The 21,416-nt window shown below is 41.3% G+C and overlaps 1 protein-coding gene across 1 annotated transcript in view; it reads right to left on the bottom strand.

Moving 5' to 3' along the window:
- DNER (delta/notch like EGF repeat containing) overlaps nt 1-20,579 on the bottom strand; it is a 360,320-nt gene extending 339,741 nt beyond the window's left edge. Inside the window, exon 1 of the mRNA XM_073625661.1 lies at nt 20,294-20,579. Within this exon, the coding sequence (XP_073481762.1) occupies nt 20,294-20,425 (132 nt within the window). The 5' untranslated portion in view covers nt 20,426-20,579. The remainder of the gene's footprint in view (nt 1-20,293) is intronic.
- Between the last annotated feature and the right edge of the window lie 837 nt (nt 20,580-21,416).

The following is a 21,416-nucleotide window of genomic DNA, read 5'->3' as shown; positions in this document are numbered from 1 at the left end:
TACATCACGGGACACAGAGCCACAGTAATAACTGTATGGGATGTCCCAGAGCAATGCCACCTGAGGGAAGGGGACACAAACAAAAGTAGGGTGCAATCAGACCTGAAGTCCTATACTGCTGCCTGCAGCACACTGCGCCCAAAGGCGATATCCTCATGCCTTCTTACATCCACCTGATAGAATCTGGTGAATGTATGGACTGAAGACCAGGTTGCGGCCTTGCAGATTTGAACCATGGAGGCTTGGTGATGCAGAGCCCATGAAGAACTAACAGCCATGGTGGAGTGCGCTTTGCTCTTCAAGCCATAAGCTTGAATAATTACCTGCCGAATCCATTTGGCAATAGTGGATTTCGATGCTGCCTGTCATTTCCTAGGACCTTCAGGCAACACTAACAAAACATCTGTTTTCCGAATCTGAGCAGTCGCCTTCAAATAGATTTTGACTGCTCTCACTATATCAAAAGAATGTAGTGACTTTTCTTCCTTAAAACAGGGTTCTGGAAAAAATGAACGTAAAACAATATCCTGGTTTAGGTGAAAACCTGAAACCACCTTTAGCAGAAAGCTAGGATGAGGACGCAATACTACTCTATCCTTGTGAACGATTAAATATGGCTCTTTACAAGAAAGAGCCACCAACTCTGATACTTGCAGAAGAAATGGCTACCAGAAAAACTAGCTTCCTTGTCAAAAGGACCAAAGGAATATGTCATATCGGCTCAAAAGGCTGTTTCTGTAATGCCGACAGAACTAAATTCAAGTCCCAAGGGTTCAGGGGTGCTCTAACCGTTGGATTAAGCCGTGTTACCACCTGTATAAAGCTTCGGACCAAAGAATGTGAAGCAAGCGGACGTTGAAACAATACTGATAAGGCCAAGACCTGGCCCTTGATAGTACTCAAGGCCAGTTTCATCTCTAGCCCCATTTGCAGAAAGGCAAGAATTCTACCTATGACATACTTCCTAGGATGCCAACCCCTGGATTCACACCAGGAAACATATGCCTTCCAGACTTTATAATAAATGACTCTGGAAGCTGGCTTTCTTGCATTAATCAAGGTAGGTATCACTGAGCCTGAAAGCCCACGATTCTTCAGAATGTGGGTTTCAATAACCAAACCATTAAATTTAGCGTTTGTAAAGTAGGATGGAACACTGATCCCTGCGATAGCAGGTCTGGACGTGGTGGTAGGGGCCATGGGGCCCCTACCACCATCTTTACTATTTCTGCATACCAAGATCTTCTGGGCCACGCTGGGGCCACAAGAACTACCGACTTCCTTTCCCACATGATCATGTGAAGAAGTCGAGGTAGCAGTAGAATAGGAGGGAATGCATAAATCAGTGAGAACTGATCCCACGGGGTAACCAACGCATCTGTTCCACATGCGAATGCATCCCTTGTTCTTGACACAAAGTTGTCGACTGTTGTTGAACCTGGACGCAAACAGATCTACATCCGGGATCCCCCATCTTTGGCATATAGCCAGGAAGATGTCAGAGTGAAGGGACCATTCCCCCAGGAACAACTGCTGGCGACTTAAGTAGTCTGCCTGTCAGTTCTCCCCCTAGAATGAAGGTTGCCGATATGCACGGCACATGTTTTTCTGCCCAGGTTAGGGTATGGTTTACCTCTCCCTGGGCTGTCTGACTTCTGGTGCCCCCTTGGTTATTGATATAAGCCACTGCTGTAGCATTGTCGGATTGAATCCTGACAGGAGAATCTGGAACCTGAATGTAAAGGCCCTTAGGGCTAGAAGCGCTGCCCGAATCTCTAGAATGTTGATGGGCAAGATCCTTTCGGTTCTGGACGATTTCTCTTGGACAGACGCTTCTTCCAGGACTGCTTCCCAACCTGAAAGGCTGGCATCTGTTGTAACCACCTTCCAGGTAACCGGTAAGAAGGATTTCCCCTTCTGCAGATTCTCGGATATCCTCCACCAACTGAGGCTCTGGCGCACTTTTGGCGACAAACGCATTGGAAAATCTAGTGCCTGAATCTTCTTGTTCCATGCCAATAGGATACTGTTTTGCAGCAGTCTCGAATGAATGAGCGTAGGGAACTGCTTCGAATGAAGCTACCATCTTCCCCAACAATCTCATACAAAGGGGAATGGAAGGACCCTTCTTTGCCCTGACCCCCTGAACCAGCTCCTTTATGGTGCTGATCGTTGCCTGGGGTAAAAACACCTTCTTCTGGGCTGTATCTATGACCAGATCCAAGTACTCTAATCTTCTTACTGGCTTTAAAGAAGATTTCTCTAAGTTGAGGACCCAACCTAGGTATTGCAAGTAGTTGACTGTGGTGACCATGCTTTGGTCCAAGCGGACTACCGACCAGTCTATTAAGAGCAGGTTGTCCAGGTATGCTATTATTGTTATACCTTGAGTCCTTAATCTGGTCAGAGGAAGGGCCAGAAGTTTTGTAAACACCCGAGGTGCAGTAGCTGAAAGGCAAGGCTACAAACTGAAAATTAAGTTTTTCTACTGTGAAACGCAGATACTTCTGGTGAGCGGGGAAAATAGGGACATGCAGGTATGCAGGTCGATTAATGCCAGAAGTTCTCCCCCTTGTAGGATGGAGACTACTGATCGGATTGATTCCATGCGAAAAGAGCGAATCTCTAAACCAGGAACCAGTTTAGATCTTTGAGATCTAGAATGGGTCTGACATCCCCATTTGGTTTTGGTACCGTGAAAAGGTTTGAATAAAACCCCAACCCCTGCTCTTCCACGGGGACCACCATGATCACTTTTTGCGACAAGACAAAGGCATACTAGCTCATTATGCCTTTGTCTTGCAGGTTTTTTTTTTTTTTGCTAGGGTTTACAGCCACTTTAAATATACATATATAAACATGTCGGTGGAGCTTTGCGCTGACACCATTACGCCCCACGTGACCCGGAAGTGCGGGTGATTGCTTTTAGTATTTGCCGGCAGATCTTTTTATACATGCAAGTTTACATTTTATATATTGTAAGTAGCCAATTGACTTTCTTTTTTTCAATAAATACTTAAAAGGTATTACACTATTGGAGTTTTCCTTTAAAGCCATATTTGGCCGTATTGACCCTGCTGCGATCCTGTTGTGAGTGTGATTACTATAGAGGATTTGGTTTATCAGTGGAGTGTCCCAAGTTCCATATACCCTGCACAGGTTATTTCTACCTCCTACCTAACCATCCTAGCGATAGGTGGTCCCTACCATCTGGTAAGCGTCCCTGCTCACTGGGTGTGGAGTGCCATTAGAAGTTCTGCATGACTATTTGGTGCTGGATTATCTTGATGATTCTTATTTGGACTTTATTTCATTATATAGACTTTTTTCTTGCACATATTCATATTTCACATATTCATATTTCTTTTCATTTCATTTTGTTTTTCGGATAACTTCACGCAATGCACATAATAATATATATTTAGCGCAATTATTTTTTATTATTATACATTTTTCCTTGTTTATATCACTTGGATTAATCGCTGCAGTTTTATAGATATTTATTCACAGTTCATTTAGCACGGTATAAAATTACACTATTTGGACTAAAATCTTAGTTGCCTACATACTTTTTAAAATCTCCTCGAACCCATTACTAAGCAGGTAGCTTACCATACGCATATATTTAGTGACTTTGGATATTGGCAGGATTACTTGCAATGGGACTTGGATAGATAGTACTCATCCTAACAGCTTACAATTATGTACCTGGAGTTCAGCTTTAAACAGCTAAGCATCCATACTGAGTTCTATTCCCTCTATAGACCAGCCTAGATGATCACATATTTACTACGTACCTTCAGTATCAGCTGTCCCTCTTTGTCTCTTGTGGGCACAGCAAAATAAACAGCATGTTTGCCCTTAAATAGATTGACAACAGGGAGCTTTGTTCAGTAAACACACGAGTGCAGGTGTTACCTGTACCTACGTCCTATAGAGGTGGTGTGGGCGACATGGTAGTTTCATTCCAAAGGTGATTTGTCAAAACTAGAGCAAACTGAATCTGGGAGCAGATGTGCATGACAACCAATCAGCTTCTATGTTCAACTTGTTCACTTAAGCTTTAAAAATGAAAACTAGAAGCTGATAGGTTGTCATGCACAGTTGCTAATAAATTCTTCTCTGTCTCTAAAGAAAATTCAATATAACACAGGAGATGCTTTCCTGGCCTTCCCTAAAAAATAAAAGATATTTATAGCCAAATGGGCATTTCCAGCCCATCCTTTGTTTATTAATGTGGCAAATTACAGCGCACTATAATATAACACAGAACTCTCTTGTTGGTTGATGACATTTCATGATGACATTTGCATACAGTTTTTTTCGGTGTGACCTTTTATCAGTAATACAGCGGCCTGCAGATGAGAAGTCTGTAAGACTTCACTACTCTACTAGGTAAACTGAACAAGGTTTTACATCAAGTTAATTTGGGTCTTTCAGATGCATTATGCATTGTATTTTAATGTTACTAAACCCAGGAACCTGCATTCACTACATCTGGTCTCCCACAGTACATTAGAAAATGGAAATGCACTTATTTTAATAAATATAGACTGCTAAATACCTTTTCTCATCAGCAGTATATAGCAGTCTTGTGACTTCTATAAGTGTCACTGTCAGCCCAGCACTGGTTAAAGCTTGTAGAAGTTTTCATTCTCCTCTGACTGTCCTATGAGGCTGCATTACCCCTGACCCTCTGTCTGGATAGTGCTGATTGGCCCTGTACTGATCACATACACTCTCCCAAGAAAAAAAAACTCCCTAGCAATAAACACCAAACTGAGCATGTGCAGAGTGCCCCCAAGGCTCCATTCTATCAGGAGATGGATTGGAGACTTTAAAAGAAGGGGAGGATTAGAGAAGACAGGATCAAACAGCCTTTTTACACAATGCGCAGGATTAACTCCTTAGGTTCCACAGTGAGTATAACAAGCATGCTTTACTGCATATACAGACTTATTTTACTGTTGTGGGTTTAGTAACAATTTAAGAAGACTGTGGTGTGGCAAAGGAAAAGCATTGTTTTTTTTTTAAAAAAGCTATAGAAATCACTACATTAATCACTACATTAATTAAAATTAAATGTTACCTGCTTCTTCTGTATTTATTAAAGCAGTATTAAACCCTTGGGGCCAGTTCACACCACATGCAGTCCAGTGCGTTTTTTTTCTGCATCAAAAATGCATAGAAAGTAGGTTATATGGTTTTCAATGGCATAGTTCACACCAGTGCTTGCAGTTCCAGTGCGCTTCAGTTCCAGAAAAAAAAGTAGAACATGCTGCATTTTTCCTGCACTGGAACGCTGTAAAAAGCATCAAAAACTCACCGGAACGCACCTAAACGCACTGGAACACCCATGTTCTTATTTAAGGTTAAGGGGAAAAAAGGGGGGAAAATGCACTGGACTGCATCAAAAACGCACCAAAAACGCATCAAGAATGCAATGGAACACATCAAAAACGCGCATGCAAAAAAGCATCTGGAGCGCATCCGGATTGCGCTTCTATGGTGTAAACTGGCCCTTAAACAAAAATGTACTATACTGAAGCTTACCAGTCCTTTGCTGTGGTCACTGCATTCATTTCCATTTCCATTTCCTTCTTTTTTTTCTCTTTTTTTTAGGATGTTTTCCTTTTTTTACCACCTGGTGATCCAGCCAGTAAGTCTGTTATTTTTAAATTTCCTTTAACATACCAAGCTACATTGTTACATAATTGATAATGTTAATAAAGCTGTCTAAAAAAAATTGTAGTTAGAGGGTTGCAACAAACCATTTAACACTGACAGGGGTACTTATAATGGTCAGCCTTTATTCATTCATGTTGTGTTTTATCCAAAAGGAAAAAAAACACAAGCTGTAGCTGCTCAAAAAAGTCTAACACTACCCTCTCCCCAGATTGATAATACTGCTGTCCAAGGGTGTCTCAGTCGCTCCTTCAACGGAGTGGAGACATCCTCAAAACTAGAAGTGTGTTACTGGTTGGATCATCAGTGAAAATAAAGGAAAAAAAGGAAAACGTGCCCCTATCCACTCATGATCAGTAAAATACTGCATTACAATGGTGGTCAGTGTAGAAGGGCCCCCTTGGATTGGTACCCTGATGGTAAGTGAGAGAGGGGTCTCATTAACCCCCCTAGCGGTATTCCCGAGTCTGGCTCGGGGTGGATTTTCAATACCAAAAGCGGTATCCCCGAGCCAGACTCGGGATCGCATCGCAGGATCCAGGAAGAGTTTACTTACCTTGTCCCCTGGTTCCTGCGATGTCTCTTCGCTGTGATCGGCGAACCGCTGTGTCTCGCTCGATTCACAGTGCCGAGCTCCGTTCCCTGCGAGCGTTGCGACGCACGGGGACGGAGTTCGGCGGCAAATTCAAAAAGTGAAACACACAGTATAGATACAGTATACTGTAATCTTACAGATTACAGTACTGTATCAAATAATTTCACATCCCCTTTGTCCCTAGTGGTCTGCCCAGTGTCCTGCATGCAGTTTTATATTATAAATACTGTTCTTTCTGCCTGGAAACTGGAGATTGTCCATAGCAACCAAAACTGTCCCTTTACATCAAAAGTGGCTTTAGAGCAACTAGAAAACAGCGATAATAAATTAGAATCACTCGCAGAATTGAGTGATAGTGATTTGTGGGAAAATCCATCACCAAACACTAAAAGTAACGAAAGTGACAATTCTGCAACTGAGCAAATTTCAGTGTTTTTGATTTGATTACATTATTGAATATTTTTTTTTATTATTATATTATTATTTGTTATAATTATTTATAGTTATTTATTATATTATAATTTTTTATTTCGTTTTTCAAAATTTATCATACCTGGGATGTCTACTAGACTATGGTTTGGACAGATTTAAGTGAATTATTCCTAAGAATTACAGGCCTACAATATAAAACGCCAAATTTCTGTGCAAAATAATGGTACTGCTTTCAGCACATAAAATCTGAAATAATCATACCGCCAGGGAGGTTAAACTGATAGTGAAAGAGAAGATATCTCCTTACATTGGTGAGAAGAGCCCCCTTACACTGATGGCAAGTGAAAGAAGGGCCCCATTACACTGACATTGAGAGGGAAGAATGCTCTTTACAATGGACATCGGGAGAAGAGCCCCTCCTACACTGATGGTCAGTGAGAGAAGGCCTCAATACACTCATAATGAGAGGGAAGAATGCTCCTTGCAGTGGTGGTTGGTGGGAGAAGGACCCCATTACACTAATAGTGAGAAGGAAGAATGCTTCTTACCCTGGTGATCAATGGGAGAACACCCTCTACACTGATGGTCAGTGAGAGAAGGCCTCAATACACTCATAATGAGAGGGAAGAATGCTCCTTGCAGTGGTGGTTGGTGGGAGAAGGACCCCATTACACTAATAGTGAGAAGAAAGAATGCTTCTTACCCTGGTGATCAATGGGAGAACACCCTCTACACTAATGGTCAGTGAGAGAAGGCCTCAATACACTCATAATGAGAGGGAAGAATGCTCCTTGCATTGGTGGTTGGTGGGAGAAGGACCCCATTACACTAATAGTGAGAAGGAAGAATGCTTCTTACCCTGGTGATCAATGGGAAAACATCCTCTACACTGATGGTCAGTGAAAGAAGGCCTCAATACACTCATAATGAGAGGGGAGAATGCTCCTTGCATTGGTGGTTGGTGGGAGAAGGACCCCATTACACTAATAGTTAGAAGGAAGAATGCTTCTTACCCTGGTGATCAATGGGAGAACACCCTCTAAACTGATGGTCAGTGAGAGAAGGCCTCAATACACTCATAATGAGAGGGGAGAATGCTCCTTGCATTGGTGGTTGGTGGGAGAAGGACCCCATTACACTAATAGCTAGAAGGAAGAATGCTTCTTACCCTGGTGATCAATGGGAGAACACCCTCTAAACTGATGGTCAGTGAGAAAAGGGCACCTTTATACTGGTAGTCAGCGGGAACAGTGCTTCCTACATTGATGGTCAGTGGAATAAATGCTCTTTACATTGGTAGTTAAAGGAAAGAATGCTCCTTACATTGGTGGTCATTGTGAAGAATGACCCCCACACAGGTACTTAAAAAGAGAATTATTGCCAACTGTCACTTATCTGAAAGGCAGAACTTAGTCACTGCTAGGAGCCCCTAGCAATCTCTGGACCCTAGGATTTCATGGAACCATAGTTGTTAGTTTCAGCTAACTAGAAGATAAAATTAATCACAGAGTTGCTCCACAAATGGTACAATTACAACATTGCTTGAATTAAAAATGGGGAACTTGCCATATAAATGAATTCAACAATCAGCATATCATTTTGGTGGCATACCTCCTTCATCAGATGCTTTACTTTTTGCATCTCCATCATAGTCCTGTTTGCCAGGTGACTCGTTTCTGGCCAAATATTACTGGAACTCTTACAAGCACATTTTTTATGGCTGGCTATTTTTGGTTTGTGTGAAGCCAGCATTGTGGTGTAAATATATTTGGCAACTCTGTAAGAAATCAGAATAGTGCTAAAACTGAAAGTAGATTTAAAGCTGAACAGCTAGATATATAATATTGATGCAGAAAAAAAAGACAGTTGCCAGTGACACACCTCCATCCCTGAAATATGCAACAAAACTGAAAATATGGATCCTGGGACTGGAGTGAGGTGAGCACAGTTTAGACAATAATCGTAGCAACAATAAATACAGTATAACATTTTTTATTAAAGTAGAAATAATGCATGCATTGATGTCACCAACAAAAGCCAATTCATAAGGGATACATATAAATGAAATAGTGGTACATAAATGTAATAGCAGTCATATAACACACAGGCATCTAGTGTACCCACCGTGTTTCGCAAGACCCAGCTCGCTCTTCAGGGGTAAATGTGTGTAAAATGTACCTAGAATGAAAGAATATAAATTGGATGTATAACGTAATATTGATTATATAGGCACAGGGTAAGAGGGGCCTTGATACAAAGGAACCCCATACTCACCACTGAACAAGACCAAAACAGTGGATGTACAGCTCCCGGAAGGCAGCAGCAGGTGTCTTGACCAGGGAGCTGAGAAGGCGGAGCCAGATAAGACCCCACTCGGGGCCAAACGAAAGCAAGCACGGCACGGATAGAAAATGTGTGTCACTAATGGTCTCACTTTGTCCATAGAAGATATTGGCTGTATCATGAATATGCATGTCAGACAATCTAAACTAACAGAGTAAGGTCAGTATATGATAACATATATGTGTCTATGTATAAATGAATGACCTGAGCCAAAGATGGTAAGGACATGGAGACTGTAGGGCGGGTGGTAAAGAAATTCCAAAAGCTAACAAGAGTGAGAGTGAAGAAATGGCAGAAGAGCAAAGAAAGAAAAGAAAGTAAAAAATTAGATGAAATGCAAGTGTGTAATGAAACCTGTAATGTCAAACACAGGCATGGAATGGGTGCTCAGAGTGAGCCATGTGAGTATACCTGAATGCAGTGAATATGTAGATGTATGAGTGGTAAGTCACAGCAAGCGACTTCCACAGGTATGAGTATCCTCAGTGAAAAGAACAGAGAAACCTACGCCATGCTGAACCTCCGATATATACCCCCGGAAGAGCCAGAGAGGCTCCGCCCCCAACGCCATGTGTGGATGACAGACACATGAGTGCTGGAGGCGCCCACCGTCATCAGAAGGAGCGTGGGCACAGACACTCCCCTAAATTATCCAGATGACACACTATATCCAGCCACGCTCACGCCATGGGATCGTGGACGTCACGTGGCTGGTGCATATACATCGTGCCGATGTGTAGGTGGCCCCACCCACTCAAAAAGCAGGCGGGGACAGCGGGAGACAAGAAACTGCCTTTGATACACATCGCAGCTCCCAAAACAAAACAAACAACACCACCATCAAAGAAACAGCACATCAGATGCACTGGGGTATATGCCTATACTGAGGTGTAAATTATATGTTGGAAAATAAACGGCTAATACATAATCAAAATGCAATATACAGTGGGGACAGAAAGTATTCAGACCCCCTTAAATTTTTCACTCTTTGTTATATTGCAGCCATTTGCTAAAATCATTTAAGTTCATTTTTTTCCTCATTAATGTACACACAGCACCCCATATTGACAGAAAAACACAGAATTATTGACATTTTTGCAGATTTATTAAAAAACAAAAACTGAAATATCACATGGTCCTAAGTATTCAGACCCTTTGCTGTGACACTCATATATTTAACTCAGGCGCTGTCCATTTCTTCTGATCATCCTTGAGATCGTTCTACACCTTCATTTGAGTTCAGCTGTGTTTGATTATACTGATTGCACTTGATTAGGAAAGCCACACACCTGTCTATATAAGACCTTACAGCTCACAGTGCATGTCAGAGCAAATGAGAATCATGAGGTCAAAGGAACTGCCTGAAGAGCTCAGAGACAGAATTGTGGCAAGGCACAGATCTGCCCAAGATTACAAAAAAATTCTGCTGCACTTAGGGTTCCTAAGAGCACAGTGGCCTCCATAATCCTTAAATGGAAGACGTTTGGGATGACCAGAACCCTTCCTAGAGCTGGTTGTCCGGCCAAACTGAGCTATCAGGGGAGAAGAGCCTTGGTGAGAGAGGTAAAGAAGAACCCAAAGATCACTGTGGCTGAGTTCCAGAGATGCAGTCGGGAGATGGGAGAAAGTTGTAGAAAGTCAACCATCACTGCAGCCCTCCACCAGTCGGGGCTTTATGGCAGAGTGGCCCAACGGAAGCCTCTCCTCAGTGCAAGACACATGAAAGCCCACATGGAGTTTGCTAAAAAAACACCTGACGGACTCCAAGAAGGTGAGAAATAAGATTCTCTGGTCTGATGAGACCAAGACAGAACTTTTTGGCCCTAATTCTAAGCGGTGTGTGTGGAGAAAACCAGGCACTGCTCATCACCTGTCCAATACAGTCCCAACAGTAAAGCATGGTGGTGGCAGCATCATGCTGTGGGGGTGTTTTTCAGCTGCAGGGACAGGACGACTGGTTGCAATCGAGGGAAAGATGAATGTGGCCAAGTACAGGGATATCCTGGACGAAAAACCTTCTCCAGAGTGCTCAGGACCTCAGACTGGGCCGAAGGTTTACCTTCCAACAAGACAATGACCCTAAGCACGCAACTAAAATAACGAAGGAGTGGCTTCACAACAACTCCGTGACTGTTCTTGAATGGCCCAGCCAGAGCCCTGACTTAAACCCAATTGACCATCTCTGGAGAGACCTAAAAATGGCTGTCCACCAACGTTTACCATCCAACCTGACAGAACTGGAGAGGATCTGCAAGGAGGAATGGCAGAGGATCCCCAAATCCAGGTGTGAAAAACTTGTTGCATCTTTCCCAAAAAGACTCTTGGCCAGGGGCGTTGCTAGGTCTACAAAGGATCTGGGGCTAGAGCCCATAGCAGTGTAGTAAAGAAAGTCATACGCTTGGGCAGGCATACACATGTATATACAGTAATATACGTGTGTGTGTATATATCCCCAGAGAGCCCCCCTTACATCAGAGTCCCTAGAGAGCCCCCCTTACATCAGGGTCCCCAGGGAGCCTCTCTCTCCCTTGCATCAGGGTCCCCAGAGAGCCCTCCAATTACATTAGGGTCCCCAGAGAGCCTCCCCCTTGCATCAGAGTCCCCAGAGAGCCTCCCCCTTGCATCAGGGTCCCCAGATTCAGGGCTATAGCCCCAAAAGCCACCCCCTAGCGACGCCACTGCTCATGGCTGTATTAGATCAAAAGGGTGCTTCTACTAAATACTGAGCAAAGGGTCTGAATACTTAGGACCATGTGATATTTCAGCTTTTCTTTTTTAATAAATCTGCAAAAATGTCAACAATTCTGTGTTTTTCTGTCAATATGGGGTGCTGTGTGTACATTAATGAGAAAAAAATGAACTTAAATGATTTTACCAAATGTCTGCAATATAACAAAGAGTGAAAAATTTAAGGAGGTCTGAATACTTTCCGTCCCCACTGTTCATGCATGTATGTATATAATGGCAAGGGTGACCACAGACCAGGTTTGGGCTAAATGGGTGTCTTCATTATATATATCGGAGGTTCAGCATGGTGTGGGTTTCTCTGTTTTTTTCACTGAGGATACTCATACCTGTGGAAGTCGCTTGCTGTGACTTACCACTCATACATCTACATATTCACTGCATTCAGGTAAACTCACGTGTTTTTACATGGCTCACTCTGAGCACCCATTCCAAGCCTCTGTTTGACATTACAGGTTTCATTACACACTTGCATTTCATCTAATTTTTTACTTTCTTTTCTTTCTTTGCTCTTCTGCCATTTCTTCACTCTCACTCTTGTTAGCTTTTGGAATTTCTTTACCACCTGCCCTACAGTCTCCATGTCCTTACCATCTTTGGCTCAGGCCTTTCATTCATACATAGACACATATATGTTATCATATACTGACCTTACTCTGTTACTTTAGATTGTCTAACATGCATATTCATGTTACAGCCAATATCTTCCACGGACAAAGTGAGACCATTAGGGACACACATTTTCTATCCGTGCCGTGCTTGCCGTCTGTTTGGCCCCGGGTTGGGTTTTGTCTGGCTCCACCTCCTCAGCTCCCTGGCGAGACACCCGCTGCCACCTTCTGGGAGCCGTACATCCGCTGTTTTGGTCTTATTCAGTGGTGAGTATGGGGTTCCTTATATCAAGGCCCCTCTTACCCGGTACCTATATAATCAATATTACGTTATATATCCAATTTATATTCTTTCATTCTAGGTACATTTTACACACATCCACCCCTGAAGAGCGAGCTGGGTCTCGCGAAATGCATCGGTACACTAGATGCCTGTGTGTTATATAATTGCTATTACATTTATGTACCACTATTTCATTTATATGTATCAGTTATGAATTGCCATTTGTTGGTGACATCAATGCATGCATTATTTCTACTTGAATACATTGTTATACTGTATTTACTGCTGCTACGTTTATTGGCTAAACTGTGCTCACCTCACTCAAAGTCCCAGGGAGAATTTTCTATAAATGTAGATGTAGTACATATAAGGGACCTGCTTTTATTGTATATTGGATTTGTATTTCTGCCCATCCAGTCCTAAAATGTACATATCCCTACCATACCGCCAGGCAGATAGCATCACTCTGTTACAGAAAGAAATAATAGAATGGTGTTCTCCATTCTTGGCCTGCTGACAGGACAGTGAAGGAGCACCATTAGACTGATGAGGTCATTCCTCTGCTCACTCCACCCTCACCTACAATCAGCATGTCCCTTTTCAGCACATCTGCATTCAGCAAACCTGGCTGGCCAGGCCTGCTTTATCCTGGTTGTGAGGCCATGGATGGCAGGATTTTGAATGGTGTATACATGTCTTCTAGGTTTCCTACCTACACATGGTGAGGGGTTTCAGCATTTTTGTCTGTTATAGAGAAAACAAACTTATATGGTCTGGGTCCTGGACACCTTTGTAGAGATTTTGGTGGGATAAAATCTCCATTCTTTCCATCTTATCTTGTTATTACTCTCAGCTATCCACAGGTTTTTTGTGTGTGAGCTGACTGATGCTCAGGGTTCTGTCTGTTTTTCTGTGCTATGAGAACCTGCTGCTGGGTGAAAAGGCTGACTGCTGACAAAACACTAAAAACCCATTAGGAGACACTCTGTTAGTCAAGAGTGGATTTGAGTTTAGTTAGTGGCTTGGACAAGCAGATGTTTTGTTTTATGATATGGACTTATTCGCTGTACAAAGCCCTCCTATATAGAAAACTATGCTTGTTTACTGCGCTGCTGAATAAAAGTGGAGGACTGTCCCTGTTTCCTGCATAGCTATGACTAAGCCCTAGGGAAGGTGTGAAACACATTAGCTGTGCTGTATATTTCACCATCTATTTGCTGTATGGACTGTCATTTTATATGGATCAATAAAGGTGATTTCATTAGAGCGCGGCCATCTGGACTTTCTTCACTACATACTTCCTGTTGCATACAGAGCCGGCACCCTTTCTATGTGCAGTGGCGGTGAAGCAGAGAGGTTGTCACCTTGAGCGGTATACTACTTATTTAGCAATAAAACGTTGAGACGGGCTTGAACCTCACAGGTTTTTATTACTGTTTTTTTCTGTAATAGGAAGAACTGCCTTAATTTCTTGTCCTGGTGACACCCTATGTGTCACGGTATGATACAATGCCAGAAAGGAACCAACTCTATAATCACTCTATGAGGAAGCTCTATTTATTGTGAAATGCATTAATGATCTTTCGCATGCATGTACCTTGTTTTAATACAATATAGTTTGTCTCAAATGGTGGATTATGCTGTCTTTTGTTGTGCAATTGAGATGCAATGTATGCAATTACAGTAGCCAGCTGTTACAACGCCCCTGCAATGGTTGACCATTGTCGGTGGTTGACTGATTGGCTACAGCAGGCAGTCCCGTTTGACAAAAGTCGATGGTTAGAACAGCCACAGATGGATCCAAATTCATCTGGTCCCTTGCTGAATTTTAATCCATCTATGGGCAACTTTATCTAACAGTATATGGGGTACAAATTACACTACTGTGCAAAGGTTTTAGGCAGGTGTGAAAAAAATGCTGTAAATTAGGAATGCTTTCTGAAACAGAAGTGTTAATAATTCGTTTTTTATCAACTAACAACATGGAAAATAAAGGACCAGAAGAGAAATCCAAATCAAATCAATATTTGGTGTATCCACACTTTGCCTTCAAAACAGCATCAAATCTTCAAGGTACACTTGCACACAGTTTTGAAGGAACTCAGCAGGTAGGTTTTTCCAAACATCTTGGAGAACTAACCACAGATCTTCTGTGAATGTAGGCTGCCTCAAATCCTTCTGTCTCTTCAAGTAATCCCAGACAGACTTGATGATGTAGAGATCAGAGCTCTGTGGGGGCCACACCATCACTTCCAGGATTCCTTGTTCTTCTTTACGCTGAACATAGTTTTTAATGACTTTGGCTGTATGTTTGGGGTCATTGTCCTGCAGAACAAATTTGGGGCCAATCACATGCCATCCTGATGGTATGATATGATGGATAAGTACCTGCCTGTATTTCTCAGCATTGAGGACACCATTAATACTGACCAAATCTCCAACTCCATTTGTAGAAATGCAGCCCCAAACTTGCAAGAATCCACCACCATGCTTCAGTGTTGCCTGCAGACACTCATTATTGTACAGCTCTCCAGCCTTTCAGGTAACAAACTGCCTCCTGCTACAGCCAGATATTTAAAATTTTGACTCATCAGTCCAGAGCACCTGCTGCCATTTTTTCTGCACCCCAGTTCCTATGTTTTCATGCATAATTGATTCACATAGCCTTGTTTCCAGGTTATAGATATGGCTTTTTGCCTGCAATTCTTCAATGAAGACAACTTCTGTCCAGACTTCTCCGAACAGTAAGCAGGTGTACCTGGGTCCCACTGGTTTCCGCCAGTTCTGTGCTGATGGCACTGCTGTACATCCAAAGAGAAGTAAGCATGATGCATCTTTCATCTGCTGCATTAAGTTTCCATGGCCGACCACTGTGTCTATACTCCTCAGCATTGCCAGTTTCCCTGTGCTTCTTCAAATAAGCTTAAACAGCACATTTTGAAGCCCCAATCGGCTATGAAATCTTTGCCTGGGAGAGACCTTGCTGATGCATTATAACTACCTTGTGTCTTGCAGCCTTGCTCAGTCTTGCCATGATGTATGACCTGAGACATGAAACTGTCTTCCACAACCTCAACTTTGTAGCAGAATTTGGATGTTCCTTACCCAGTTTTAATCTACCTACACAGCTGTTTCAGTTTCAGTTAATGACCGTGTTTCAACCTACATATGAAATTGATGATCATTAGCGCCTGCATTGTATAATTAATCATACATCTTACTGTAATCCTACAAAATCCGTGACTTTGTGCAAGTGTTCAGAGTGTGCAATTTTAAGAATTGATGCTGATTTGAAGCCAAAGGGTAGTCACACCAAATATTGATTTGATTTAGATATTTCTTCTGTTTGCTAACTTAGCATTTTGTAAATGAATAAAAATAAACTAAAAAAATATATTTTTGAAAGCATTTTACTTTACAGTATTTCTTCACACCTGCCTAAAATATTTGCACAGTACTGTACTGCAGGTACTTCAAGCCCACAAAGTAGTAAAAGAGATTGTGGGTCTACAATATTCTACAGATTCACCATTATTTTCTACTGATAATGCCTAGACATTGCATAGACTAATGGATGCTCAACAAAACATGTGTGAATGTGGGACTAGTGTAGAAGCCAACAAATATAAGCTTCTTCCAACGACAGTAAAGATTCAAAAAAGATTCAAAAAAGTTAGACCCCATCTGTAATGTTTGCAACCTAATTTGCAGCCCGGTCCTGGGATTAGTCCAGGCCTGGTGTATGTTCCATGGCAAAATTAACCCAAATATGTGCAAAAGAAGGCCAAAACGCTCCACTCTGCATGCTGTATTTGCCAGTTTTATGTTTAAAGTATTAGTGCACCTGTAACTTATATTTCAGTATTTGACAGATAGCTCTGGGGGGGGTCTATTCAGTGGCACTTAAAGTATATCTACAGCCAATGCATTTTTATTGCAGGCAAAATAAGACCCCACTAGGAAGATTTCCCTTCACTTTCATTCCAATATATAAAACTGGACTTGAGAGAAATTCTCTATGCAGTGGACCCCCTCCCTTAGACAGTTGTCCCTAGAACAAGAGTCCCCTAGAGGATTTCTTCTTACATTCTGTTTCTTGACATATCAAAATGTTGCTACTATCCATTCCAGTTATAGTTGTCACCAGGGCAAATAAGTATCCAGTAGAGATACAGACTGTAACAACAACCTAACAGGGGTTCTAATTCCTCACCACTTTATCCAAAACTAAAAAGAAAGTTTTGACTTTAAGTATACTTACATTTCTGGGTTAGCAGACCTGCTGCTGTCATTGCGAGGAGTTTCCGCTCTTCCTCCTGGATTCCACATTAAGGAGAGGAATGGAGGAGTGGAGACACCCACATGTGGGTTGGAACATCACAAATTCCAAAACAGGCAAGCAGAGCCAGGGACTATGACAAAAAACATGTCAATACTGTACTGGAATCTCTGAAAAAATATAATAAGGCAGTGGGTCATTTAGCCCAACAGACTCCACCTATAGCTGAAATATCATTTTGGCTGGTCTAACCCTTTACAGCTTTTACAAATTACAATTTAAAAAGACCATAGTGAAGGCATGGAAATCCACCAACCTACACTCTCAGAAGGTTATATATAGAGTAGCATGCATGATGCTTAATGATAAATGACTGACATATTGAATGGCTTTCTTTAAAAAAATGGCCACCGTGGATCCAATATTTGCTACCCCTCGACTTCAACCATTTTTCATTGTCTATGGAGACACCCTAACCCCCCTGACATCTCTCCTCAGCTGCAGTTTCCCTGACCCTTACGACTAAATGTATTGCACATTGAATATGATGTTGGACTGCCTGTTCATCTTATTTAACTGTAATTCATTTAAACCTTTTAACCAAAATAGTGAACTGAGAATACAATTTAGAAAAAAGAAAGATGAAACAATAGGAACTTGTATAGAAGTATTCTGCCAAAATACCACTACACGTAAATGACAAATTCTGTGGACAAGATGAAATCATTCTGCCTATAGCAAGCCTTATTAATGTAGTACTCCTGCCACACAAGCAGAACATAGAGCATACAAGTATTTCCTGTAGCATTCAGAGCCCAGTGCAGTCACAATGTGTATTTAAGAGCAGTGTGCACATCATGTGTAGGTGAAAAACTACTGCAACACAATGTGATATTTTGGCTTTTTGAAGCAGGCATTTACCTTCAGATCTTGAGTATGTAGAGTATATACATAAAGGCAGAGAAAAGTGGCATAGTCAAACTCTACATAAGACACTCATTTGCTAGAATCCTAGGCAATATCCGGCATGGTATTCTGTTAAAATCAACACATTTCTTGTACAAATCGCCAACCTGCCACCAACTGATGACACCTGGCACTCAATATGATGCCCACACTAATCCAAACATATTCTATGAACCATAACTGAACTGCCAACAGAGGACATTGGTAACAAAGCAGTGGTGCTCTTCCTTGTTTGTGAAATGCTTATCTCATTGAATCCTTCTAGTAAGGCACAACAAAAAAAAAACACACACTTATTATACTGAATGACATTGTACATGAAGCCCATTTTGAAAATGCAGAGATCAGAAAATAAAAGACATCCATTGGTGTCTAGGCCATATCTGAAGCATTACGAGCTGAACAAAGACATGCGATCCTTGTCATTTGTACGTTCATGCACGAGATCGGTTTAATCACAGGTATATGAGTAATCCATTCATTGACACATATTCCCCACGTGAGCTTCTAGCTGTGACTGTTATTTTCAGACACTGGCACTTGATAGAAGCCTGATAACCACACTGTGATACATTGCTGCTGCTGGATACAACATAGCATACACTTCTAGAGAACAAACACAGGAAAGCCTTCATCTATGCCTCTCAACTACAGTCCTTTCTTCTTTATAATCTTATTTATTTGTAAATATGAGCATCACAACAACACAACACCCAAGCATTAGAACACTAATGACAGCCATGCTCCATCCTTTCTTCCAAGATGGAAAACCTTGTACTTTTATTTGCCAAAAAAACATAAGGTCCCCTCAGTGACAGGAGACTACAAAGCAGCCATAAATCTATGCCTGAGAATAGGGAAGATGGGTCATAGAAGACATCCATGTACAACCCATCCACACTTATATCATACAGTATACTGTATAGTTCCCTCCAGCACTTCTCTGGGGAGAGGTGAGCAAGAGCTGGCAGCTGAATGTCACACATAACACACAATGTCACCAAGCTAGAGGCCATGTGACCACAGTAATCCAGAGGCATGGCAAGGGTTAACTTTTCATTACCAAATACTGATATATATGTGGAACCCATGGACACCGTATAATAATCATTAACCATAAAAATCCATTCTATCGATCATTAGTTATATACTAATAATCTATCCATTTTACATCTATATTTGCTTATATATCTACATGTATATATAAAATCTATATATTAACAAAAAAAAAATATATATATATATATATATATATATATATATATATATATATATATTATCATATTATACAGGACTTATGGAGTGCCAACAGTTTTCTCACTACTTTATCTATGACCTATGTATTGCATATCTATAATTCATCATATATCAATAATCTATGATATATCTATAATCTCTTATATCTATTATATTATATTATATTATATTATATTATATTATATTATACAGGATTTATATAGTGCCAACAGTTCGTCTTTGATCTATCTGTAACATATCTACAATCCATCATATAACTAAAATCTATAATTTATCAGTACTCTATCATATCTCTATAATCTATGATATTATTATATTATACAGGATTTATTTAGTACCAATAGTGTGCGCTCCACTTTTTGGTGTATCTATAATATATCTATAAGCCATCATATATCTATATCTTTATCTATCACCTGTCTATAATCTATCACCTGTCACCTATCTATTGCCTAGGTTATACTTATCTATACTCTATAACCCCATTATAATCTATTATACATTTATCTATCATAGATTTATATATATATATATATATATATATATATAAAACAGATTTTAGATAGGTGATAGAGATATAAATGTATAATAGATTACAATTGGGTATTAGACAATAGATAGGTGATAGGTGATAGATTAAATATATATATTTATTCTATCACCTGTCACCTAACTATTGTCTATGTTATACTTATATATATACTCTTTAACACAAATTAATATCTATTATATGTATCTATATCACCTATCATAAATGTATGATCTATCAATCTATCACCTGTCACCTTTCTATTGTCTGTCACCTATCTATTATCTATCACCTATCATATTTCTATCATATATCTATATTTTCTACCTAGTCTCTATTACCTATCACCTTTCACCTATGTATTGTCTGTCTATCACCTATCACAATTCTATTATATATCTATATCTCCTACCTAGTCTCTATTACCTATCACCTGTCACATTTCTATCACTAATCAATCAGCTATCTGTGTCCTGTGTAGTTTTATAGAGGACCCTAGGAGGTGGTTGGGTGTGGGGTGAGCCTGTCCCCGGGATGTATGGTGTCGGTGTCGGTCCTGTAGCCGTACCTGAGTGTCGCCGATGTCGCACGCTCCTTCCCCGCACGGTCCCCCGGGGAGGTCGGCGGAGACTAGCAGTAGCCCGGAGAGGAGAAGGAAGGTGAGGCCGGGCAGAGGTGGGGGGGTCCAGGGAGGAGGCATGAGTGCGGCCCGGTATGTCGGTGTGTGTGTGGTCCGGTGCTGGCGGTGTCTGTGCTCCTGGTACCCGCTCCCCGCTCTGGATGGATGCTGCGATCACTGAGCTGCTACCAGCCCGGCTCCTGTTACCATAACAACCCGCTGAGTGACAGCCGAGGGGAGGGGGAGGAGACAGAGGGATGGGGAATGGATTCCTTTATCCTCCTGGAGATGTGGGGGGACAGGAGGAGGGATGGTGGGGGGGTCATTGTATCTACCATAACAGCTGTTTCTAATCACAGGTAAGTGTACCCCACAATTCCAACCCATACCTTTATTATCACCCCCACTGTAGCTGCCATTCAGGGTATAGGAGGTCCATTGTGATACCTGACTAGTGTTTTATAATCAGGTAATATGCCCATCCCCCACCCCTTAATGAGCAAGTATGTTCTATACCGCTGTACCTCTTCACAATGATTGATATACTGTATAATTATATATATATATATATATATATATATATATATATTGATATTTAGGTCACTAGCCTGTCATACTAACAGTCTTTCTTTCTTTTTTTCTTCTCCCTAAAGGCAAACATCTTTTAAAAGAGCAAAACTTATTCAATGTCTGGAACAAAGCACAGCTCACTGCCAGTATAAGCTTGTCCTTTTACAGGGTTTAAAGTCCCCACCTGCTCCAAAGAAGAGGTCACCACAGCTCAGCAGTGTCTAACAGCCCACAGCTCTCTCTCACACACTGAACTGAACTTATTCTCTGGTGAAAAGAGCGATTAAAGTGGTAGTAAAGGCTTATTTTTTTTTTTATTATTTATGGCTACAGGTAAACCTATAATATGGATTACCTGTAGGAACAGTAAATATCTCCTAAACATGCACCATTTAGGAGATATTTAGTTTAGCAGTGCCGGTGATGGCACAGGTGCATGCGCTCTGCACTCCCAATGGATGGCGTGCCTTCCACAAAAGAGAGAGGGTGCACCAACCTAGTG

The sequence above is a fragment of the Aquarana catesbeiana genome, linkage group LG04 (genome assembly GCF_042186555.1).
Source record: "Aquarana catesbeiana isolate 2022-GZ linkage group LG04, ASM4218655v1, whole genome shotgun sequence".
In the NCBI taxonomy this organism is placed as follows: domain Eukaryota; kingdom Metazoa; phylum Chordata; class Amphibia; order Anura; family Ranidae; genus Aquarana; species Aquarana catesbeiana.
The sequence above is the reverse complement of the archived record's forward strand: the minus strand, read 5'-3'. Positions and strand labels throughout refer to the sequence as shown.